Source organism: Talpa europaea, assembly GCF_964194135.1.
Source record: "Talpa europaea genome assembly, chromosome: 14".
Taxonomy (NCBI): domain Eukaryota; kingdom Metazoa; phylum Chordata; class Mammalia; order Eulipotyphla; family Talpidae; genus Talpa; species Talpa europaea.
In genome coordinates, this window is record NC_140082.1 from 33724703 (window position 1) to 33751105 (window position 26403).

Sequence of the window (26403 nt, forward strand, 5' to 3'; positions counted from 1 at the left end):
TACTCATAAATTCCTCTTGGGACAACAACTTATTTTCAAGAGTAAATGCAAATGAACTTTTTATATTCACAGCAACATAAATGAGTCTCAAGATATCATATTGGGTGAAAGAAGTCAGAAAGAACATTGATGTATTGTTATATGAAATTTAGTCACAGATAAAACTGATAGATGATGACAGATGTTGGAATAGTAACTTCCAATGGAGGTAAGTGTTGATTGAGAAGGAGTAAGAAGCAAGGAACCTCTAGACATGATAGAAGTGGTCAAAATACAGATCTGGGTGGTGATTATAGGGGTGATGCACAGAAAAAACTCATTAAACTATCCAGTTAAAATTAATGCACTTCACATACTTTACAGTTTGAATGTTATACTTAATAAGAAAGAAAAAAGAATAAATTGAGTTTTAGTTAATATGTCTGGAAGTGTTGGAAATTAATAATACAAACCCTGTATTAATTTTCTGCCTTTCTGGGTTCCAAACTCCTTCAGTGTATTACTTCAAATATTCAAGGTAAACCCTTCACTTTTGCAAATCCCTGAAGTGTCTACTCTTACCGTTCAGCTAGAAGTTGGTTGATTGTCAGATAGGCCCACAGTTTCTTGGTGAAATCAGGATCTGCATGCTTATCTTTTGATAGGAAATCTTCCAAGTCATCCATTTGGCCCAGAGTTTCCAAAACTAACTCTGTATTAGCCTAGATGAAGAAAGAGCCAGGTGAAAGACACCAGGGCAGCAGAATTATAATCAAGTCACAGTTTTCTTGTCCATAGTGAGTGAATCAAGATACTATGCAATTGTAAGGGGAATGCAAAAAAAAAAAGCAAAAGAGGAAGTACGTGCTTATCTCTGGAGTTTGGGATTGGATTTGGGATGAAAAAGGGAAGGAAGGATTTACACCAGAGTTGGGAAGACGGCATATTTATTCAAATGTCTTCCTCTTCATTTAATGCTTTTATTCTATGCAAATGATTCTTGGAATGTAGAGGTGTTAGCCTCTTAATACACAACATGGACTGTATCCAGGGAACCAATTACTATTTTTAGAATAAGCAGATAAGCAGAAGTACCGAAGTTGCGGTGACAATGCTCTGTACTTGTTCCAATTTGTCAGGGTCAAGTTTTCCTGCCACCACAATCTCTGAACCTTTAAAGTAGTTGTGGAAACCGTTTTGTGTGACATCCGTTACTGATGTTTGGGGATAGTTGAACTGAACATTCCGGAGCAATGGAGTAGAGACCTGGTTGTAGAATTTCTACAATACCAAAAAAAAAAGTGGAATAATTATTTTCAAACCACAGTATAGGTCTAAAGCATTTTTTTCTGAGAGTACTTGAATGCTTAGCAGATTTACCTCTCAATTTATTATCACAGGATCTCTGTGGAAATATTAGGACAAAGAAAAGTTCTCATAATTATCAGATGAACTGAGACATAAAGAAGATAAAGACTTGTTAAAACATTACCTTTGATTTAAGAGCCCAGCATTTCATTTTCATTGTGGCCAGCATGAAGAGCTCACAGACATGCAGAATAAGAAAAGTCAGCTAGCTTGATCTTCCCAACTCCAAACCTCATCCCTGACTGTCCCCCAAGTGTAAATAATAATGTCCACCATTGACACAGACAATGGTAGTGACAGAGGGTGGAGTAAAGTATGTTCTTCTAACATCTTTTTCTTGTGCATTCAGTCAAAACAAACAAGTAACACATCTCCTTTACATTTAAGGAAGTATACAGACCACAGTTTGGTTTGTATTACTTTGTAAAAAATTTATATCCAAGATGTCTGTGCACTTTGAAAGGAAAACAGAGGTCATGCAGCTAAAGAGGACAAACTGCTTATAGGCACGGGAAAACCTGGCAGTGCCTCAGAGGACTTGTTTAGAGGATAGGAAAGTTGGCACCCACCACCTACTACCTCTCATCTCACCATGAATGCAGATCTACAAGTAGGGTGGGGTGCATGAGAAAGACAAAGACTGATTTTCATTCCCCAGTATAGATGAAATAATGACAGTTCTGACTTTAATTTAGACATCTTCTTTTATGATTCAGATATTGCTTGTTGAAAAAATCTTTAGTGAAGGAAACCAAAAGAGATAAAAATGTTACCTTGAGCTGGGAAGAAGTCTCCTGATTTCCATAAATCCTTTGAGCAATTCCACGGTTATCATTGGACAGTCTCTTCAAAAAGTCGTAATCAACATCAAATCCTATCCCCAAACTGAACAAGGAGATACTGTCACGTATATTCTGCTTCACATTTTTCTGTATTTTTGATAATTTTAGCTCACCTAAAGTTGATGAAGACAGAAAGGAAAGGAATGAGGGGGCAATATCATAAAGTTTTTGGAAAATCCATTAAGAAAATTTTAGCCAAAATTGTCAAAATTAAAAATGAACTTACCCTTCAACCCAGTAACCCAAAGTATATGGATTTTTCTTACACATGCACTCATACACATTGAAATGAAGTATAGGCAATGGTACACAGCACCATTATTGGGAATAGCAACATATTCCTAACTTAAATATAGATCTACAACTTAAATGTAGATCAGTAAGGGAGAATGGTTAAATTATGGCACATTCCAGTGGCGAAATATTGTGAAATTAGAAAGAACAAGGAAATTCTTTCTGATTTTATATTAATAATCTCAAAAACATTTTATTTTTTTATTTTTTTTTTAAAGATTTATTTATTTATTTATACATACAAGCACTGGGTACAGTCAGAAGCGTGGGAGCCAGAGCAGGGAGCAGAGCAGGCAGAAGGACCGAGGTACAGTGCTGAGGGGAGCAGCGGGCGGCAGGAGGGATCTGCGCGCCATGTGGTACCCTCCTCCGGTGGCTGGGGAGCAGCTGGGGATCGAACCGGCGCTGCAGAGGCTGCGGGCAGCTTCGTAACCCAGCGCTCAACCGCTGTGCCACCGGGGAGGCCCTCAAAAACATTTTAAAGGGGAAGTAAGGAGGTATGTAAGGTACATTTATATATATGCATATATATGTACGTGGGTATATATATTCACACATATGTGCGTTTGTATGTCTATATAGTATACAGATATGCATAGGACCTCTCTGGAGAGATACACAAGAAATTGACAACCAGATACTGCCTCCAAGGACAGGAACTGAATGGTTGAAGAAAACAGGATGAGAAACAGACTTTATTTCTTACATATTTATTTCTTTTTCTTCCTTAAGATTTTATTCTAAAACTGAATTTTAGAAGTAATTGGTTCTGAGGGCAAAAAAACAAAAAACAAAAAACAAAAAACCCAAACAAACAGTGAATCTTCAGCAAAGTTTAATAACAGCTGTTCTGTCTCACTCATAGTTACCTCACTGGCTTCCCCTCCCACTGAGCTGTGCCACGTGCAGGGTAGACAGCGCCCTTGACCTCTGACAGACTGTAACATAACCCAGCATTCACTCTTTCTTATATTCATAAGACACAAATAAAAGAAAATAAAATGTCATGACATAGTAGAAGCAGGGAGATGTTGAAGTCATTTTGTGGGTAAGAAAAGTGCTTGGCACAAAGGATGTATCAGAAAGAAGTAATTTCTCCCCAGTGGCACCCAGGCAAATGTGGAGAATGGTGAATCTTGACTCTGGGGGTGCCACTGCAGACCTGGCACAAGTACTCATCATACTTTCTGCCATTCACTAACTCATAACCTTAAGTTGAAGACATAAATGCAAGTCACTACTGTCTACCAGCAACCCTCAAAGTAGCCTGTGATATTAAAACTTAAGTTTCCCCATATCATAGGGGTGAAACTGAAGCATTTGTAGCATCACTGAAAAGACATCTGGGGATCTGTTTAAGCAGAGAGAGGGCTTCAGAACCAAAGGAAGCCTTGTTCTAGGAAAGATAAGTTTAAAATCATTTAGAAACTCAGGCAAATGCTATTGGTCGCCTTTTGAAAGCAAATCACACTCCCAAGAAACAATAATAAAAATATTTGTCGGGCCTCCCCGGTGGCGCAGCGGTTGAGCGCTGGGTTGCGAAGCTGCCCGCGACCTCTGCGGCGCCGGTTCAATCCCCGGCTGCTCCCCGGCCACCGGAGGAGGGTCCCACATGGCGCGCAGACCTCTCCTGCCGCCCGCTGCTCCCCTCAGCAGTGTACTTCATCAGTCTGCCTGTTCTGCTCCCCACTCTGGCTCTGGTGAGTTCTCTCACCCTCCCGCGCTTCTGACTGTGCCCAGTGCATGTATAAACAAAACAAACAAACAAGCAAACAAATAAAGAAAAACATGCCTCTATTAAAAAAAAAAATCTTTAAAAAAAATATTTGTCACTAGAATGTTGATGCAATACTTGCCTACTGTGGGATCGCCATCAGAAACCAAAATGATCAGAGAGACTGAATTGGGATCCAATAATCCCAAGTTATTGGCTTCATTCAAAATGAAGATGGCCCGCAGAAGTGCTTCATTGATATTTGTGCCTGTTAAAGTAAAATAATACATGGTTCTATTTATACTTGTTCTTGGCATAGGGACAATCATATCTTGGGTTGAGGTTCATCTGTCTGGTGATTACTCATGTACTATTTATCCAGTACCCAAGTCATTTGCTTCCCAAATGACACAAATTTTGCCCAAGCTGATCAACATCCCCCGGGGGGTAAAATATTCACTCTGTGGTAAGCTATTCCCTTAGAGAAGAACAAACCCTTTCAAAGCTCCAGTCTGTTACTATGTTAAACATCAGGTTTAAGGCAACATTGTCAGCCTTGCTGACAGCCTTGATACTATCTATAAGTATAGACAGTTTCATTTTATCCTCTGTGAGTAGTAAGAGGCTAATGCCATTTATTTATATCCCTTTGGAATATTTAAAGAAATTTATTTTTTTTAAACTTATTATTTTTTAACTTACATTTTTGGAAGTACCATTGTTTTACAGAGTTGATAACATTTTGTAAGTATAAAATCTTCTCTCCTCCCTTCCCCCTCACCGTAGCACACCTAGCATCTCTGGAAGATTTGAATGGTTAAAAACTTATGTGGGATGGACTATGTGTTAATCTTCTACCACAAATTTGGTATTTATCATTAAACATGAAATGTATTATTGAAGACAGATCACTGCAGATTGGGCAAAGAACACTGTGGTAGAGAACACTGCTTCTTAAGTGAATCAAGATTTGAACCCTATAGAATTCTCTTTCAAGGTTCTAGGCTAAACTCTCTCACCTCCACTGGGCTGGATTTTCTCAATATACTTCTTGGCATCTGCAATTTGTGCTTTAGTAGCTGAGACTAAATCATTTCTCCAGGTTCGAACATTGTGGTTAAAGTCAACCACAGAGAATTGGTCTTCAGGTCTTAGATCATCCAATATTGTTTTCATGGCTTCCACTGTCTGTTTTGAAAAAGAATAGAGAAGGGTCTCATTACACAAGTCTAAAACTAAGAAAAAAGAGGAAGATCAATCGTTCATCCAAATCATCTTTCAAGTACTGACTCCAGCTATAATGCTTCCAGAAAAATCTCTGGAATCCATCTCAGTAAAAAGATTTATCTCCCATTTATTCAGAATATATTGTCTGCATTATAACTTAAACTTTTACTATCTTGTTATGCACAATCATTTTGACAATTCTTATTTTAAAGTAAGGATCACATACTTCAGGTGCTCCCCTAATGGTGTTTCTAAGTCAGTTCAAAGGCACTAAGACAAACCCCAGGGGGACGGTACATTGCTGGGAGGGGATCAGTGAAGGGAGGAGGCCCACAAGCACCTTCCAACAAGGGACTACTTACTTGTTTCATTTTTATTCCCCACATTGAGCCACTAACATCAATGACAAAGAGGATGTTTTTTGGAATTGGATCCATGTTTTCAGGAGCAAAAAAATGGACAAAATACCCATTAAATACCTGAAAAACAGAACATATTTGTGAACCAAATCATTCCCAAGGTTTAGGATATAAGATTATGGGGGGTTGGGACTAAGAGAGGAGTGGCAAGCTGCAGTGAACAGGAGGCAAAAAGAAGAGAACAGAAATATCTGTTCCATCTCTCCGTCCGTTCTTCCTCCTCTGCTCCTTCATTAATTTCCTGGAAAGTTCAAGCCTTCTCAACAGTTTAACTCACCCTCTACTCCACCTGATCTGCATTGAGAGCCTCTGTTCCAGATACTCTACTGGTCAATGGTGAATCAGGCAGAGGCTCTGCCCTCATGGGTCTAGTGGGGTATCTGGACAAGAGGGTATTTGCAGCACAGGGTGTTAAGTGTCAAATCAGGAAAACAAATAACTCCAATAGCACCCAGAGGAGGTGCATCAAGCTCAAACAGGGAAGACTTTCCCATAGAAATGGCATCTATCCTGGATTTGAGCATGAAAGTGGAGTGAGGCTGCCATTGCAGGTGATGGGTCAGGTTTAGCAGGGCTGTGCATTCAGTTAAGGGTAGGGGCAGGGGTGAGGAGAGTTTCAGCCACCACAGCCCTGCCATTGAGAAAATGTGGTACCCTTGGAGCTCTGCAAGTGGTTCAGGGAAATGGGATCATAGCATTCAAGGATTTGAGAAATGAGTGAATTTAATAGGCCATCATGTGTCCTCTGGGAATTTGGATAGCTCTTGAAGTCAGTGGGGGGGGGCACTCCAACAAGCTTCCTGATTCCCCTCTTCTATTTACAGCAGGTTCTATGATTATCTCTCATCCTCTTTCCACTTTGGTTGTTTCTACCAGGATATGCTAGTGTTCACTGGTAAGGGGTATAATAGCTGTGGGCACCCATTACCTCCCTGGCCCTAGAGGGAAGCACAGTCTTTTGGATACTCTCTACAGGAAATATGAACATACATCTAAGATATGATAAAGGAAAAGGAGACTTCAAGAAACCTCACAGTGAACATTGACTCTGGAATTCACCACCAGCCCAGAGATCTTTCTCTTGGTTTTGGTTGTTCCATCCAGTCAATCCATAACCTCTGCTTTCTTTAACAGGCAGATTGCAAAGGGCTTGGAAGTGTATCTCAAATTCCCATTTTGTGATTTTTACTGTTTTTAATATAAGGCCTAGAAGTACCATTCGGGAAGAAAGCCTGACACCCAATGACCCTTTATTTAGTTTTCTTGACATAAAATACTCAAGACACTTTGGAAAATAAGGCTTCTTACAGCCTTTATGCTTGCCTTGGCAACTAAGAACTACCCAGAGGCCAGTGAGTCCAATCACCAAGAAGCAGTTCTCAGCATGGCAGTTCTAGAGTGTTTTCACCCACCTCGAGCTCACCAGCTTTCTCTTCTCTGGCCACATCGTATACCACCACTAGCTCTCCATCCACAGCTGTCTCAGAGCAGTTAAAGCATTTCCTTTGCTGTGCTACTGTGGGCTTGAAGGAGATATGCGCCTGGAAAGAACAGTGACGTCATTGCCTACACTGCCCCTCCCTCTCCAGGCAAGGGGTTCGAGGCTGTGCCATTTCATGCACAGGAAGCACCAGCAGTCCAACCACTGATGCAAGGGATATTGCCCCAGCATATGAGGGGGCCTTGGGGTGTGAGTGGTCATGTCTTTGTGAGATCCAAAGAATTCCTCCTCTTTTTCACGGAGGAAATGGCCACCAGCTCCAGAAAGAATCTGTGATTGATTCTTAGAGGAGTTTGATACCTCCAAAGTTGGTTATTATTGGCTATTACTGCAGAGAATTAAGATGAGTATCTCCTGCTGGGTTAAGGACAATCCACTATAGATTATATGACATTTGTCTGGGTAGAGTGAATGACTGGGGGGAGAAGAAGGTCCAAAGAGGACAGTCATTGGTCAAAAGGGAGGAAGAGTTGGGAGTTTTGTTTCTCATGTCCTGCAGAGGACCACAGACTTTGCTGAGGGGACACTGGTCCCTTGTGGGACTCAATAGCTGAGCACTTCTCATTTGGCTCAATGCCTGCCCCCCATCCATTCCCCAGTGCCCAGGGGGAGAGCAGCACCTGTGACTGGCAGCCTCTCAGACTTTCGCACCATGAGATGCTTACATTACCTTCTGTTTTCCTTTCGATATCACTGGAACCCCATCAAAATGGCCTTCAAATGTGTCAGGAACATGAAGATATTTTATTCCCTGAGGTTCAATAATCCACACATCAACCTAGAGAGGGGAAGGAAAGAAAAATATTCAAATCATTAAAATATCTTTCTAGGTTTTTTTTTTTAAGATTTATTTATTTATTTATGCATGCTTGCAAGAACTGGAGTACAAGCCAGAGGTGTGGGAGGTGAGAGGATTCCCCAGAGAGAGTAAGGAGTAGAACAGGGAGATCTACTGAAATACATTGCTGAGGGGAGCAGTGGTTGATGTAGGAGAGGTCTGCTACACCATTGGGTTGCTCCCAGGCTGGCCAGGATTGAACTTGTGCTGCAGTGGCTGGCAATAGCTTGATTGCTCTGTCTTTAACCCCTGCGTCACCAGGAAGGCCCTCTTTCAAATTTTTTCCAGCAAGAAGTACAATAAGTAAGTGCTCTGCTGTTTTTCTCATTTTTGAGTTTTCCCAAAGATGACCCAGCATGGTTCCACGTCACTTAAACTCCATGGGATAGGATCCATCTCATCATGGTAACTCAGTGCTCCCTCTTATTGCTTCATTCCTCTGGCATTTAATATAGAGTCTATCCTGTCCTATCTTGTCCTATCCTGTCTTATCCTGTCCTATCCTATCCTATCCTATCCTATCCTATCCTATCCTATCCTATCCTATCCTATCCTATCCTATCCTATCTTGCTCTAGTTTGTTTTGTCCTGTCTTGTCCTATTCTATTAGTCTATTCTTTTTACTTATAAGAGCATTCATATTAGGGGGTGGGGGTGGGGAATAGAAGGAAAGCCATTGTTAAATGATTCTGCATTTACTCTGTAGATATATTAATAATAAACATCCCATTCATCCCCATCTGGGTCTTTTGATTCCTTTTGTGTCTCCCTGCTTTGAACAGAGCCAAATAGGAGGGAATTCCTTTTAGTGATCCGTGGCAAAGCCATAGTCACAGATGCCATTTCTCTCTATATCTATTTAAATGCTGTGCTAAGTACTTTACATGTATGAATTCACTTAACCTCACTAATATGATTGCTATTTTCTGTTATTGTTCTTATTTGTTATTTCTCATTTTACAGATGAAGAAACAGATTCAGAATAAACTAGATAGTAAGTGGCCAAGCCAGGCTTCAAACCCAGGACCCAAGCTCTTAATACTTGATAGACACTGCTTTGAGACTTTCAAAAGTCTCAGTACTCTTTTTAGTGGACACTGGCATGCTATTCTTTTTTTTTCTTGAAAATGATATAATATTTTAATTTAATTTTTTTATTGAGGTAATGTTGGTTTACATAATTGTTTGTATTTTGGAAATATAAAGTCCCCTCCTCTCAGGTGTTGTTACCATAGTGCACCCACCACCAAAGCACCCACAGTCCACCAGAATAAACCATGTGCTCCTTCCCCCTCTTTGTTCTTTTCATTCCCCTGTCACCTTCTCCCCCTCTGGATACCTCACTTCCACAGTCAGTTTTCAAGAGTTAGTTTTGAGTTTGACTTGATCTGACTTTTTGCCTGGTTTCTCCATATTCCACATATAAGTTACACCATCTGATATTTATCTTTTTTTTTAAAGATAAATATAATGATGTTTTAAGCTCCCTGCTTTGTGGTAATTTGTTACAGAATCCCTGGAAGCTAACACAGCTAATAAGGAGCAGAGCTGACATTAATATCTATAGGGAAGAAACCTAGTTGACTCCAAACCCATCATTTTTTCAGTACACCATACTTCTTGCAGATTGAGTCACATCAAACAGCACAAGAACAGATACAAAGGGAGAGCTTAAATCAGGGGTGGGAGCCCTAGAGGACAGCCTCCATGCACCCCTGCACATCTGTGCTTACCTCCAAGTGCTTGGCCAGCCTTCCTGGCTGCAGATGAAGCCTGTGTTCATATGATCCCAGCTTCCTCCACTTCACTTCCTGGTAATGAAGTTCAAACTGCACCTTTGCTCCAGGGAGGACATTTACTTCTGTTTTGAAGTTCTCCATGTCAAGAGCCCTGCTCCTAAAGATGTGAGCCCCCAAGGTAAGTTATTATAAGTGCAGTCAAGCACAAGACCCAGAATCTAGGCAGAGGCATCTAGACTTTTCTGGGCAATCACACCTGTTAATTGTTCATGAAAACGAACAGTAGGTACAAGAGAGAAAACTGCAATTTCCTCTCCAACCAGATCTTTCTCTTCCCAAGCTTTTCAGATTTTGTCATTTTTTAAAAAGATTTATTCATGTATGCATGTAAGAGTTGGGGTACAGGCCAGAGATGCGGGGGGCGGGGTGAGAGGATTCACCAGAGGCAGAGTGAGGAACAGAACAGGCAGACTGACTGAAACACACTGCCGAGGGGAGCAGCAGGTGAGAGAGGAGAGGTCTGTTGCGCCATGTGGGTTGCTCCCTGGCTGGCCAAGGATTGAACTCATTCTGCAGAGGCTACAGACTGCTTCTTAGTGTGGTGCTTAACCTCTTGCACCACCAGGGAGGCCCCTTGATTTGTCATTTGTAAAGACCTTCCAGTTACTGATTATGTGCCAGGAACTTGACCCACATCATCTGTAATGTAGCAGCTTGGCCAGATGGATATTGTTACGCTCACTTCTTATCTGATAATAAATGAGCCACTTAAAAGATAAGTAACCTGCTCAGGACCACACAGCTAGTTAATTGTAAGACTGAAACATGAATCCAAATTTAGATGATTTCAAAGACACCACATCTTTACTGCATTTGACGCCATTCTAAGGATTCTATATATGTTGAAAATTTCAGAAAAAAATCTATCATTCCATCAGAATGCATAAGTATTTCCCCTGTAAAACCTTATTTAGTCCTGTACATATCAAGTCCAATGTAACCATTTGTCTTGGGGTGTTTATGGTTTTAAGGCGTAAACAGCAGGATTAATCAAACGATGATAACTTGAACATTACAAGTGATTTTTAAAAAATTAAATAACTGGGGCATCCCCCATGGCACAGGGGTTAAGCACCTCACTATGAAGCAATCTGCAATCTCTGCAGTGTGAGTTTGATCCCCGGCCGGCCAGGGAGCAACCTACATGGCACAGCAGACCTCTCCTGTCGCTGCTCCCCTCAGCAGTGTACTTCGGTCAATCTGCCTGTTCTGTTCCCCACTCTGTCTCTGGTGAATCCTCTCACCCCCCCCATCTCTGGCCTGTACCCAGCTCTTGTATGCATAAATAAATAAATCTTTAAAAAAATTAAATAACTGACTAAGTGAGGTGGGACTGTGCATAGTCAGCCCACTTAGGACTGGGGAAGTATTATATGGAAATAAGCTTGGGTTATTATGTGAAATATTGAAGAAAAAGATGAGCCTGATAAATGTGAAACTCAGAGCTAGTGCTGACCCTGTTGTATATATTCTAGTCCCCAGTTCGTTGTCCATCTCCCCACTGAACTAGCAATGTTTTTAGATGTTGCTGCAGCCTCTGACACAACTGGGTACCTCCTGAATAGACATTTTCTTTGAATGAAAGAAATACATAAATGAAGTGAAAAGCACTTCAACTAAAGGTAAGTTTGGGGCATAGAAGAGGAGGAGGAAATGAAGAAAATAATGAAGCCAGAATCTGGAAGAAGATTAATATGCTGCTGTGCCATGTAGGTTGCTCCCTGGCAGTTTTCAGTTGAAAATTCTGTTGAAGTTGCTTGTTTGAGAGGCTGCTTTTTAAAGGGGGCTTTAGCATTCCCTGTGTCTTATTCCCTGTGTCTTATTGAATTCTCTGGGAGAATGCAACAGAACCTAAGCTAGGTGACTGATGCTGAAAAAGGTTCTACACCATAAAATTAGTGCAATGAATTTGAGACCATTCTTTCCTCATACGTGGTATTTTGCAACAGAATTACCAACATTTCTGTAGCTCCTCTATGTACTCTTTTAGACTATCAGTGCTTATTTTCAGAACATCCATTTACATACAAGGCAAGGTATGTAAGATTAACATACCTGAGATCATGCAAGACCCATTTGTTGTAGAGAGGTCTTAGGGACATATTGGGCTGTCGGAAAAGTCATGATGCATTTTTGATTGAGAAACATAGAAAAAATACATCATGACTTTTTCAACAACCTGGTAGAAATTTCGAACCCTAATTCTGCCATCCAGCAACAAGACTCTGTGCCTCTCTGGAGGCTGGTTGCCACTGAGGGAATGGGATTGAGCAGGAGCAGCAACCAGTAGCCCTGCCCTTACCTCACCAACCCAGCCGTTTTGCCTTTTGCTCTGGCCTGTGAGTAGAGTGCTCGGCCCACAGTTTTCTCCTTGACAGAACTGGTGAATGTCATGCCATCTACAGTCCTAGAAAATAACAGAAGGCCACACTGTTGGTCCTAACAGCAGTCTTAGCGAAATAAACAACAAGCAAACAACTCAACAATGGGGATTTGATGAATAGGGACCATTATCATTTAGCTTCTGTAAGAAACAAGAAAGATGTTTTTGCATATTTCATAGACGGGAGTCCCTTCTTCTGGTATTGTGCCTTAAGAGGGATGAGGTAAGCTCCCATCCTAAAAGCTTTTCCTAACATACTGTTGCTTGTGGTTTAAGTTTTTCATCAATTTCAAATTTTACTCTGGATTAAGCCTGTTTTCTTTAGGTATGCTTTTTGAATTACAAATATGCATAGGAGAGGAGACTGATAAATCACAGGTTGTCTGGCTTAAGTTTGGCTTGAAGGTCATTTTGTGAGTTAAGCTCTCACACATTAAGCCAATCTCAGATCGCATATGATCTCATCCTTGAACACTTCAGTATATATTTTGGAGAGGATTTTTTAAAAATTGTGTGTAGAATTATAATTATCAGGTAGGAAATATAACAGATTTCAATTAAGTATAAGAAATAATTCTAACAGAGCTATCAACCACACAGTGGATTGCCTCGGGAAATAGTGAGTTTATCTTTAAGGATATATTCAAGTCAAGCCTGGATAATACACTTGTCCGTGGTTATAATAAGGGGATTCAAGCATCAGATAGGTAATTGAATTTAATAGGTGGTTCTCAACTTTTTTCCAAAGAGAGCATGTGACAAATAATGCTGAATTGTTTTACACACACTCACATGGTTCCCTGTAAGCCAGGGCAACTCAATCTAATTCTTCACACACTCCCTCCTCAAGCATATTAAAATGCAAGCAAATGGGAAGCTGTTAGCATAGAGGAAGCTTAGTTTGCTTTTAAAGTGTTAGAAATGAAAAGCAAATCCTTCACAAGTTCTGATACTTTGAACAAATTATTGGGACCCACATACACGCGCCTGCCCCTACACACACACACACACACACACACACACACACACACACACGATGATTCTTGTTGTCTGGTAGGTCCACAGTTCTGGAAGTGAGAGCATTGGAACAGTTGACTATTTAGGTCCATTCTAATCATGAGGGAGGCTGATTCTGTGAGCGGAACATATCCACATTTTGAGGAGTTACTCACATGGAGAAGTTGGAGATGAAAGCTCCTTTGGGAATCTGAACATCAAACACAATATTCTGAGGCTCTGGGGAGTTGTTCACCACTTTCGTCTGGATGATGGTGTTGGCCATACGAGAAGTAATAGTGGACTGGACTTTATGGCTATAAAGGGTTACTTGATCAGCATCCTCCTGTAAATGGCGAGAAAGCATAATTTTACTAATGGAAAAATTAGACAAAATTTCACTACATATTTGAGGTTCATAACCATCCACATTTTATAAATAATCCCAAAGCATTATTAAATACATTCCTCAGGAACTATCAAGCATTCTCCTAACTTCTTGGAATAGCCTTCCAGGCAGATATTTGTCTTTGCTTTGAGATAGTTTGCAATGTTTTTTTATCTCTATGAGTCTATGAATAATGATTTAAAAATCAGAATACAAATGGTAATGAACGTGGGAAGAAATATTGGATTAGGACAGTTTAGGAAATAACATTGAATGTAGGATTATGGCGTGGGGAAGGATACAGGCCTGCAGGGCTGAAAGGGGACCCCAGCCGCATCTTTGGGGGAACAGTCAGGAGTATCTTAAGATGTGAATACCTGTGGTCCTCAAAGCCCTATCACGCTATCTGCCTTTCTGCCTTTATTACTTTTATCTAATGACAATTTTATTTTCCAGTCCTCTTCTCCTTCCCCACTTTAAAAGAAAACACAAGAACACTGACTGGTGTGAGGAGCAAACTGAATACCGAGAAATGGGCATTCTGATGCTTTGCTGGGCCAGCATATGACCTCCTTTGCTAATATCTCTCTCTCTTGATTCAAGGCAGCTCCAGGGTAAACAGTGTTGGCAGCATATCACTATGCCCAAAGGCAAATTGCTAAAGAGGCCACCTGAAAACAGTAAGCTGCTTCAGGACTGGGGCAATTATGTGACCCATTTGTTTACTTTTTTTTTTTTCCTGAAAGGATTTGCTTTGCTTATTTCAATACTAGATGTCACCTCCCAAACTTGTCATCTACTATGAAACCTTTCAACTCATTAACATCCAACTCACCTCAAGCTAAGAAAAAAGGAGGGTAAGCTATTTGCCCTTCCTACCCTTTTAAACATGCTTCTCACAAGTTGTCAGTTCAGACCAGGAAGTCAAACCAAATCACTTCCTTTTGATATTTTTCTTGTCATGGAGGATGAATGACATTGAACATTGAAAATCTCAGGTTGCTGGGCCAGTTTCTTTCCCACAGTTACTCTTTTACTCTCCAAAGCTGTTAGGTATCAGATTTTAAATCAAAACAGATAAGCTGGAATAGACAAATGTTTGGATGAAACTTAGGCTGTTGGCAAGCCTTGAGAAAAGTAGAAAGGACATTTTCTGCTGTTGGTGATGTGTCTCCTGGCTGCAGACACACTGTCTTCTTGAATGCTGAAGTTTAGACCCACTTCCCAACAGAATTGGGAAAGGCAGTATTTCGAAAGGCAGGTAAATGCTCTCCGTGGTAGAGACAAAAGAGGCAACTCTATTGATTCTTAGATAATAGGTAACAGAAAAATCACTTGGTCATCAAATTTTAATAAAGTCAAAGTAAACTCACCATCACTTCCCCAGATTCTCCAGAAATGCTCCTCTGTGAAAGGAAGTTAGATAATCATTTTTCAGAAGTATGTTACTTATTACTTGGAGGGTTAAAACTGTTTATTCTTAGTCAAAAAAAATTTCTTTTCAATATACCAATTCATTCATGGAGCTAAGACATGAATACCAATTATTTTCGAATGTTATTTTTCCATTGGCATATTTCTGTGAACAATATTCCAAGCCACTTTTTGGACGCATGCACATCAGTCTTAAATATAATGCTAAAATAAATGTTTTTACTTGAAAATAGTCAACCAACCTCATGCTAAGTAGCATATACTACCTTTATCTTGTCAATTTATCTGATTTATTTTTTATTCAGTTGAATGTTTATTTCACTACTCTATTCTACAATAGGTCTTGGAACCTGCTATCCCTCTGTCTGCAATGCTCCTCCTTTCAAGTCCCCTCTGTCCCACTCTAATCCCTACTCATCCTTCAAATTTCAGCATGGGCAGAATTTTCTTTGAGACACTCTTTGTGACCCCCTCAATCTCCGTATGTCTCTTTACTAAGTATTTTTCCATCACCATAGTCATTCCTTCAAAGAAAAACAGTGGGAGTGCATGTCTGTCTTCTCCATTAGACTAAGCTACCTGCAAACAAGGACTTCCATGTGCTTCCTCCTTGGCGGGGGCCCAAGAGCCAAGCATGGTAACTGTCCTTTAATCCCTGTGCTAGTGAGTTATCCAGAGCAAGTACTCTCTGGAGGGCATGGAAAACTGAGTGACTTTAGAGGGATTGATGAACATTTCATATCTGGTAGATTTTACAATAAGCAGTCTGATATTACACATAAAGTTAGCTTCTCATATTTGGGGTAGATAGTGTTGAGGGAATGCTATGTGACACAGTGTGATCAACAATTGTTTTCTTTTATACTTTTAGACAACAATTTTCTCTTTTGTGGCTACATAAAGATCCTGACACAGGGACTTGCTTATTGTTCAAAAACCTGGACTTTGCGAAAGTCAAAAATTCACGTATAAAATAAGGCATCGGGGCCTCCCCGGTGGCGCAGCGGTTGAGCGCTGGGTTGCGAAACTGCGCGCGGCCTCTGCGGCGCCGGTTCAATCCCCGGCTGCTCCCCGGCCACCGGAGGAGGGTCCCACATGGCGCGCAGACCTCTCCTGCCGCCCGCTGCTCCCCTCAGCAGTGTACTTCGGTCCTTCTGCCTGCTCTGCTCCCCGCTCTGGCTCTGGTGAATTCTCTCACCCTCCCTCCCGCGCTTCTGACTGTACCCAGTGCATGTATAAACAAAACAAACAAACAAACCAGCAAACAAATAAATAAAGCATGCCTCTATTAAAAAAAAAAAAACCCTTTAAAAAAAAATAAAATAAAATAAGGCATCGGTCAACTTAGCAGTGTTCTGCAAAATGCCTCTTCTTCCAACATATCGGCTCTCTGTGGGGGAAGCCACACTCTTGCTGGTGTCCTGAAAGATTCACTCTTATTTATAAAGCATGTTGTCTGTGCAGCTGCTACTGGAGGAAGGAGAATTTGTGGCTGCCATGGGAAGCATTTAACACCCCTGGGATAAACCATGTATCCTTTAAGGGAATAAGGTGAACATTATGGTTTGGAGACTGAGGACAGCTGTATGCAGGTCTCACTTTATTTCACCTTGACAATGTCTCCACTGATGTGTAAAACCAGTGGATTCTGCTAAAAAAAAAAGAGCTCTTGAGAAAGTCTAGCAAAAGTCAGCTTAAACCTTCAATTATGATGACTTTCACTTAATTTCCCATTTGGAATTAAGGTTTATTGCACCTGATATCTCCGGCTCTCTGGTACAAATTGAAATTTGCCTGGGGCCACTTCCACAAGATCTTCATATTCTGCAAACTTAAAAGAGAATTAAGGATTTTTATTTCTATTAATAAAAAAAGATCTAGAGCAGAAGAGCATCTAGGACAAGCATAAGCGTATTCATTATATTGAATATATGTAATTTTTGCCTTGTTTCCTATACTTCTTGGAAACATTCATTTTTCTATATTGAGGTAACATTAGTTTAAAATATGGTATGTGATTCAAAGGCATATGGCCACACCTTCTCAGATGCATGAATATCTCCTATTTTTATACAATGATTTCTTTAATGTCTTTGTTTGCTAGCTATGTGTCAAATGCGTAAATGGAAATTAGCATCTTCAAAGTTGTTTGATGCAGGAAATCATTTTGAGGGAGGAAGGTCGAAGTCACTTGTGATCAGGTAGCTGCTTGTGGGGAAATACTGGTTAGCTCTTAGGGGCATCAGCAGTTTCTGATTGGATAGATACAAGATCCCTTATAGTTCAAAATGAAGCCATGAAAGGAGTATCATACAAAGTGAATTGAAAAAGCACAAATACATCTGAATGTCTTGGCTTTGATTCCTGGCTCTGCCAATGAGATTTCCAACCCATTTTGGTGGTTTTTTAAGGAGTTGGAAAATATGATAGTTTCTAAGCAGACAGAGCAATTTTTTTTTCTTTGCAAGCATGCCATCCCTGTCTTTGGCATTCTTGTAGGTAACCCACTTTACAGTTACTACAATCTACTGTAACTCCCAGAATGTTCCCACAATGCATGTTGCTTTTCTGGCATCCAAACAACTCTTGCATGACTTTCAAATGACTCTGTTCAAAACTTTCCTTGTGTGGGGGGATGGTCAATGGTCCAAAGGCGAGACTTTGACCTCTCTGGGAATGATTCCTGCACTTGTCATCCTTTCTTAACAGGAATATTTAAAGTGACCTTAGACGAGAAATCATTGTTCACTTAGGTATTAAAAATAATAGTGCTTCAATAATGACTTTCCTTGCACTTTCAACAAGAGTGTTTATATATCACCATCATCATAGCTAATCATTATTAAGTACTACCTAGTGCTTGCATTGTATTGGCATATACATATCATTCAATTCTCATAACAACCGTTTGGGCTAGATCAATTATTATCCCTATAAGAAGTAGGCAACTGTGCACATAATTGTCACAATATGGGGCTGGTCAGCTGTTTGACTTAATTCTCATGTGAAACCCTTTAATGCTTTAAAAGGTAAACTCACACTCCAAGAATTATAACAGTGAACTCTTCTACTCAGGTTAATTTTATGTTATCTCTCTCCATACAGAGCACAGTCCCGGATTAGCAAAGCAATAGACTATTTATGGAGCACACCTACAGGACAACAAACAACAAGTCGTCTTCTGGAAGTACTTACTTCTGGAAGTCCATTGGTGGGGATTTCAAAGCCTTGTGCTTCTGAAAGAAAGAACCAGATGAGCCAGCACGTGAGTCGTTCCATTTTGCTGGGCAGCTCTGCCAAGCTCCCCGGAGCAGGGTCGGGGGAGAATCCAGTCTTCACTGAGCCAAGTTCAAAGGAACACCAGAAGAATACAGTTCGGTTTAAAAAAGAAGACAGAAGAAGAAAGCTCTCAAACTTCGTACCAAAAAAATGGGACAAATATTTGTTCTGGAGTTCAAACCTGATCTGTGGGGGTGGATCCGACTCCTAGAGGTTATTCAAACAGCAAAGCCAGCGGCAGTCCCCGGGGTGGGAGCACTTAGAGGGGTCAGAAGAATATGCTTCTCCCCTCCCCCCTTGCTAATTTCCGCTCAACTTTTAATCAGAAAGACACCTAAAGATAATGCCCTCTTTGAAGAACCAACTGAGGACCTATACTGAGAAAAAGCAGAGAGGAAAAAAGTGAAAAATTTCTGGAAAACAAAACCTTTGCTCTAAATGAAAGCAGGAAAAAAACAGGAAGAGTCATGATGTTTTTCTGAGCATAGCATTTATTGTCAGTATTTTTCTTATTCACTTCGATAACTCAGTACCTATTAGAAACAAGTGGGCAGGGACAGGTGCTGATCCGAAGGACCGGTCTTCAGTGCGGAAGCTTCGCAAATTTCCTTAAAAGAACAGTGTCTGTCAGTCCTGCCGCCCCTGCTCATCCTCACTCAGGTTAGTGGAAAATAAATTTCCCCCAGTCCCAGAATCAGGGAAAGACCCCTCTAGAAATAGCGTGTTTTATTCCTTCACTTTCATGGTCCCAATATAATAATAACATCAGCTAAGATTTATTAAACCCTTTGTGGTGTAAGCATTTTTACTCACATTGTCTTTAATCCTTTACAAAAATTATACAACAGCCACGGGATATATGTACTGTATTTTCCCTTATTTACATTGAGGACAATAAGGTTAAGTACTTTATTGTACATCTCACAATTAGTGAAATGGAGACTCAGTGCAAGGTCCCCTAGGTATCCACCTAGGAAGGGCACGTTGCCAGCCGATCACCAGGTTTCTTGTCCCAGGTGTGAATTTAGACCAGAATTTACCTGTAACCCCCAAGTTGGGTGGCAAATTACTGGATAATGATTTTTCCTGAGCCTTTATTCCAGACATTGCCTTAAACAAGACCATGCTATGGAGTTTGGTCAATTAGGGACCTGAGCTCCCATGTCATTTGTGGAAGTTTCTTTCCTCAGAATGGAATCCATGATTCCTGCTATTTTGCTGTCTTGGCATTTCTCTGCCTGAAGGTCCCTATCTAGCAGAGGAATGTCATGGGTCTGCTTTTGGGAACAACTACTCTGATAGTTTGCTCACACAGGGGAACTTGCACCAGATGAAAACAGCAAGTCTGCCTTGGCCTCTGAAGCATGGTGATGTAGGGCTGTTTCCAGCACATTCCATTCTACCTAGACCCAGCAGTTTTCCTTGTCCTCAGAGAATCACTGTCTGCATTAAACTGAACACAGGACAAAGAAATCTGTTGTCTGAGATGGTCTTCTCATTTTGTTTAAAAGGAAATGGTTTAAAATTTATTTCAGAGACAAAGCCAGTGAAAAGAGAAAGTGAAAAATAATGCCCCAAAAGATAAATGTGCAATTGACATATGTGGGATGGTATTTTCAAAACAGTGTTTTATTTATTATATCTAAGCGCATGCCAAAAAGAAATTGAAGTGTGGCTCAGATATAATATAAAATGCAAATAGATTATATTTATCTGTAAGACTTTGAAGGGCTATTGCTTCTTCTTCTTCTTCTTCTTTTTTTTTGGTTCTACCATATGCTGTCTCTAAAAATTATGCTTTATCTCCAGGAGAAGAAAACGGTTTGCTTTAAAATCTACCCAATTTATTCCAAATAGAAAACAGGGTTTACAAAATGGTATGAAGTTAAAAGAGATATTTTTTTTGTCATAGCAAATAATAATAAAAAGCTGGTTGAAGAGAAAATTAAATCTGAGATTAGAAACCAACTATTTGGAAAAAGAAGATAATAACAAAATAGATGTTTACCTTATTAGGTAGTGGTAACAAGAGTGGAATATGCAATAATAAATTATCATTAAAATGAGTTTTATAATGATTAACATCAAAGATTTTTGTAGTACTGGTAATACTAATAAACAGACATTGATCATTATGTCAAACTTACAAAATAGCATCTTATAAAAATACTTTAATTAACCATAATATAGAGGTTATGAAGGCAAAAAAAGGGGAAAATAGATTCATTTACATTAAAAAAAAGGCCTGACCATTTTTTTCATCTATCATAGGATATGTACTATCTATGAAATATGTGACAATATGGTTTTTAATTCACTTAATGAGGCAGATATTGTTTTGATCCCCAAATTTGAAAAGTACACTTTAAAAGTTTTGTAGCAATTAATTATAAACAAAGATGTAAAAATAAATATGATACCATGAAAAAAAATTATTGTAATCGAGAAAGGATTTGCCTAGAAAATTGAAGCTGTTACTACACAAGAAATCTTATCAAATTAAACATCAAGAAAAAAACAAAAATTATTTCACTCAAAAGCTTGAGAAATAGTTCAATAAATTTCAAAATCTGTTTCATATAAAGTGCTTAAAGTAGAGTTAGGAGGCAATTTTTTTTTTAAAGATTTATTTATTTATTTATACAAGCACTGAGTATAGTCAGAAGTGTGGGAGGGTGAGAGAATTCACCAGAGCCAGAGTGGGGAGCAGAGCAGGCAGAAGGACCGAAGTACACTGCTGAGGGGAGCAGCGGGCAGCAGGAGAGGTCTGCGCGCCATGTGGGACCCTCCTCCAGTGGCCGGGGAGCAGCCGGGGATAAAAACCAGCACTGCAGAGGCTGCTGGCAGCTTCGCAACCCAGCACTCAACCGCTGCGCCACCGGGGAGGCCCAGGAGGCAATTTTTTTAACTTGATTTTGTATGGAGGGGGCAGTAAGGAGCACTTCTTTTATAAAGAGAAACTAAAACACTTGTTTTTTGTAGAGGACATGATTCCCCATCTAGAAAATTTAGAGAACTTCATAAAACATTGGTAGAGGTAATAAATTTGTTTAGTAGAACAGCAAGATATAGGTTTAACCCATAAAATCAGTTTCATTTCTCTTTACTAGTGATTACATAGGAAATAGCATGAAAGAAGTACACTTTTACCAATAGCACAAAACATGGAGGTTTGACTCAGGACAGAGATTTATAACAAATACTTAAGCTCTGATAAAATGAAGGAAAACATGAATCAGTGGAGCATATTACCATTAGAAATACTAATACTTAATACTAATAGCTAAATTATCTGACAATAATTCATTAGATAAATTAATATATACATTTATAATATTGATATCAGTATCTCAGATAAGTTTCTAGAACCTGTAAGAGCTAGCAGATGAAAAGACAATAAAAGCAGGAAAAAACCTCAGATTTTTAGCAATTAGTGTTTGACCTCATTTTTCAGATTTTAAAATATATTACAAAGTAAAAGTAAAAATCATGGTTTGATGCTTGAAAATATATGTTCTAATTAATGGAACAGTCTAGAAATACATTTCATATAGAATATAAGACAATCTAAAGCAATAATGGGGAATGAATTTAGCCCTAGATACACGCTACTGGATCAGGTAATGATATTAAAAAGAACTAATGTTAACCCATTCGTCCCTCACATGTAAGAAAGATTAAAAATGGTTTTCAGAATTTTATGTTAAAAAGAATAATGAGAATTGAGTAATTGACTATGTGCTGGATATTCTTTCAGGTGCTTAAAAAGCAAATAGTGGAATGAGAAATATAGATAATTAGCATAACTGGTTAAGATTTACTAATAGTAGGGCCTCCCCTGGTGGCTTAGCTGTTGAGCGCTGGGCTGCAAGGCTGCCTGCCCCCTCTGCAGCGGCGCCACCGGCAAGCGTCCCACATAAAAAAAAAAAAAAAAAGATTTACTAATAGTAGTAAAGCAATGATCTATTTGTATTCCCATTTTACAAATGGAAGAATGGAGGCTCAAGGTTAAGTAACTTGCTCAAGGTGACGGCAGGCATGATGGGGGCACAGGGCTGCATGGTCACACCTTCCTGTAGACATACCAGCATAAAGCAGTTCCCAGGGAAGGAGATTGATGGCTACTCTTGCTGCTCTGGGTGACCTGGGCTCTAGCATACAGACTGCAACCCCACCTGGCCCTGTTTAAACTTTTTGACCTTTGCCTGAAAAGTGGAAATCCTCTTCAGATTTCTTCTGCTTAGTGGGAAAAGGTACCAATGTAGGTCCTTTGTAAAAAGCAAGTAGTATAAATCAAAATTTTGAAGAGTGGGGGATACCTACATTTATGGATTACTTTTATCATTAGAAGAAAGTATAGATTTCTAGAAAGAAATTTAGGATGCAAAAACACAGTTTAGTATTTTTGAGTCATTTTTATGCATCAAGTTATATCTCCTGTTTTATAAAGTTATCCACAGCTAGGAATGCACACTTAAAAGTGGGTCAAGAAGATGTGGTACATATACACAATGGATTATTACTCAGCAATCAAAAAAGATAAACTCATGCCATTTGAAGCAACATGGATGAATCTGGAAGGGATCATGCTCAGTGAAATAAGCCAGAAAGAAAAGAAAAATACTGGATGGTCTCAATCATTAGGAATTTAGAAAACCTCAATAAGGTATCAGGAAAAAGACTAATTATAATAAAGTAAAAATCAAAATCAACAGGTAACTATAAACCAGAGACACACTGGGCTGGGGGGATAGGGGATTGGGGAGGGAGTAGGATCAAAACAAGGGGGGTTGGGAATTTTACGGGGACAATAACCAAGATGAAAATGCATACATTGTACAAAAATAAAAAATGATGTAAAAAATATATATAAAATAAAAAAAAAGGTTAAAAAAAAAGTGGTGCTTAAGACCAGGAAATGGGTCAAGTGTATTCGAATGCCTAGGAAGTATTGACACCCAAGAGATAAGTGCATATCTGGTTTAAGTTAGATGTTAGGAAGTCCCTTAAATAACACCACAGAGGACTTGCCAAGTCATATTTTGTGGCTACCACATATCTACAAAAGGACAACATCTGAGAACACGACATTTTCAGCCATTATCATTCATCTAATCACTGACTCTTTGAGGGGCCTTGGGAAAGACAGGTCCTGTAGAAATTAGAGGTATAACCTTTTAAAAAACACCACACAGTAGTAACTATATTTTTCTTGGATGCATACATAAGAAGGAAAACAATGAAAACATACATTGGAATAATACATACTAATTTTAAATAATGACTTTCTGGCAGAGAGAAGTAAAGGGAAGGGGAGGAGATTTTGGTAGTAGCTGCATATATTTCTTAGAAATGAACTTGAAGCAAATATGAAAAAATTTAGATAGAGAACTATTTCATATAGGCACATTTGCAAATATATTTATAAAAATAAAATTTTGTAAATATCTAGTTTTATTGTGATAAAAAACACATAGCATAAACTTAGTCTCAGCCATTTTTAAGTGTAAGTACAATATTGTGAACTAAAAACACAGTGCTGTCCAACAGATCTCTAGGAATTTTTCATCTTGCAACACTGAAACTGCACTCCTTGAACAACACCCTATTTTCCCCTGCTTCCAGCCCTGGTACCAATCATTCTACTGTCTGTTTCTTTAAGTTTGATATAAGTGGAATCCCATAGCATTCTGATTTCACTTAAAATAATGTGCTCAATGTTCATTCATGTTGTAGCTTAGGCCAGAATTTCCTCCTTTTTAAAGGCTAAATAATATTCCATCATATGAATGCAGCACATTTTCTTTATCCAGTCATCAATCTATAGAATTTAAATTGCTTCCCTCAAAGATCTAGAAAAAGAACAACAAAAAAACCCCAAAACCAGTAGAAGAAAAGAAATAATAAAAACCAAAGCAGAAATAAATGAAATTGAAACTAAAAAAACAATCCAAAAGATCAATGAAACCAAGAGCTGGTTCTTTGAAAAAATCAATAAAATAGACAAACCCCTAGCCAGGCTCACAAAGGAAAAAAGGGAGAAAGCACAAATAAACAGGATCATCAATGAAAGAGGAGAAATCACAACGGACACAGCAGAAATCAAAAGAATAATCAGTAACTACTATGAACAGTTATATGGAAACAAGTTTAATAATCTAGAGGAGATGGACAAATTCCTACAACTCTACAATCACCCAAAGCTAGATAAAGAAGAAATAGAACACCTAAACAGACCAATTACAATTAGCGAAATTGAAATGGTAATCAAAAACCTCCCCAAAAACAAAAGCCCAGGACCTGATGGATTTACAAATGAATTCTACCAAACATTCAGAGACGAATTAGTGCCTATCCTTCACAAACTCTTCCAAAAAATTGAGAAGGAAGGGACAATACCAAACACGTTCTATGAAGCCAACATTACACTAATACCAAAACCGAACAAGGACAACACAAAAAAGGAAAACTATAGGCCAATCTCCCTAATGAACACTGATGCAAAAATCCTCAATAAAATTTTAGCCATCAGAATCCAACAATGTATCCATAAGATAATTCACCACGACCAAGTAGGATTCATTCCAGGGGCACAAGGATGGTTTAACATCCGAAAATCAATCAACGTTATCCAACACATCAACAAAAAGAAATATAAAAACCATATGATAATATCAATAGATGCTGCGAAAGCTTTCGACAAAGTGCAACACCCATTCATGATAAAAGCCCTTGAAATTCTTGGGATACAAGGAACATACCTCAACATCATAAAGGCCATCTATGACAAGCCAACAGCCAGTATCATTCTCAATGGTGAAAAGCTGAAAGCAATTCCATTAAGATCTGGAACAAGACAAGGATGTCCACTCTCACCACTGCTTTTCAATATAATACTGGAAGTCCTAGCCAGGGCAATAAGACAAGAGAAAGACATCCAAGGAATCCAAATAGGAAAAGAAGAAGTCAAACTATCACTATTTGCAGACGATATGATATTATACATAGAGAACCCCAAAAACTCCACAGAAAAGCTAATTCAACTCATCAATCAGTTCAGTAAAGTGGCAGGATACAAAATCAACATGCAAAAGTCAGTAGCCTTCCTATACACAAACAATAAATCTGAAGAAGAAGAAATCAAAAAAACCATCCCTTTTGTTATTGAAACAAAAAAAATCAAATATTTGGGAATAAATCTAACAAAAGAGGTAAAGGACCTATACAAAGAAAACTATAAAACACTGTTAAAAGAAATAGAAGACACAAAGAAATGGAGAGACATCCCCTGCTCGTGGATTGGAAGAATAAACATTATTACAATGGCCATCCTTCCAAAAGCAATATACAGATTCAATGCTATTCCAATCAAAATTTCAATGTCATTCTTCAAAGAAATAGAACAATTATTGATGAAATTCATAAGGAATCACAAAAAACCCCGAATAGCCAAAGCTCTCCTGAAAAAAAAAGAAGGGAATGGAGGCATTACACTCCCAGACTTCAAACTATACTACAAAGCCATAATCATCAAAACTGCATGGTATTGGAACAAGAACAGACATACAGACCAATGGAATCGAATAGAAAATCCAGAAATAAACCCACAGATTTATGGTCAACTAATCTTTGACAAAGGAGCAAAGACTATGCATTGGAGCAAAGAAAGTTTGTTCAATAAATGGTGCTGGGAAATCTGGGTCGCTACATGCAAAAGAATGAAGCTTGACCACTACCTCACACCATACACAAAAATCAACTCAAAATGGATTAAAGAACTAGACATAAGACCTGAAACCATAAAATATATAGAAGGAAATATAGGCGAAACACTACGTGATCTGCACATCAAAGACATCTTTACAGACACATCACCCAAAGCAGTGATAGTGAAGGCAAAGATAAACAGCTGGGACTACATCAAATTAAAGAGCTTCTGCAC

General features: G+C 39.1%; 1 protein-coding gene across 1 annotated transcript in view; it reads right to left on the reverse strand.

The window, feature by feature from the left end:
• The window catches only part of ITIH2 (inter-alpha-trypsin inhibitor heavy chain 2), a gene marked incomplete at both ends in the record, with an annotated part of 29956 nt that extends 11495 nt beyond the window's left edge, over positions 1-18461 (reverse strand). The window contains 14 exons of the mRNA XM_084253351.1: positions 562-701; positions 1075-1260; positions 2121-2302; positions 4340-4465; positions 5217-5385; positions 5787-5903; positions 7256-7384; positions 8015-8122; positions 9916-10078; positions 12284-12388; positions 13537-13706; positions 15122-15154; positions 16939-17013; positions 18378-18461. Of these exons, the coding sequence (XP_084109477.1) occupies positions 562-701; positions 1075-1260; positions 2121-2302; positions 4340-4465; positions 5217-5385; positions 5787-5903; positions 7256-7384; positions 8015-8122; positions 9916-10078; positions 12284-12388; positions 13537-13706; positions 15122-15154; positions 16939-17013; positions 18378-18461 (1787 nt within the window). The remainder of the gene's footprint in view (positions 1-561; positions 702-1074; positions 1261-2120; positions 2303-4339; positions 4466-5216; positions 5386-5786; positions 5904-7255; positions 7385-8014; positions 8123-9915; positions 10079-12283; positions 12389-13536; positions 13707-15121; positions 15155-16938; positions 17014-18377) is intronic.
• Between the last annotated feature and the right edge of the window lie 7942 nt (positions 18462-26403).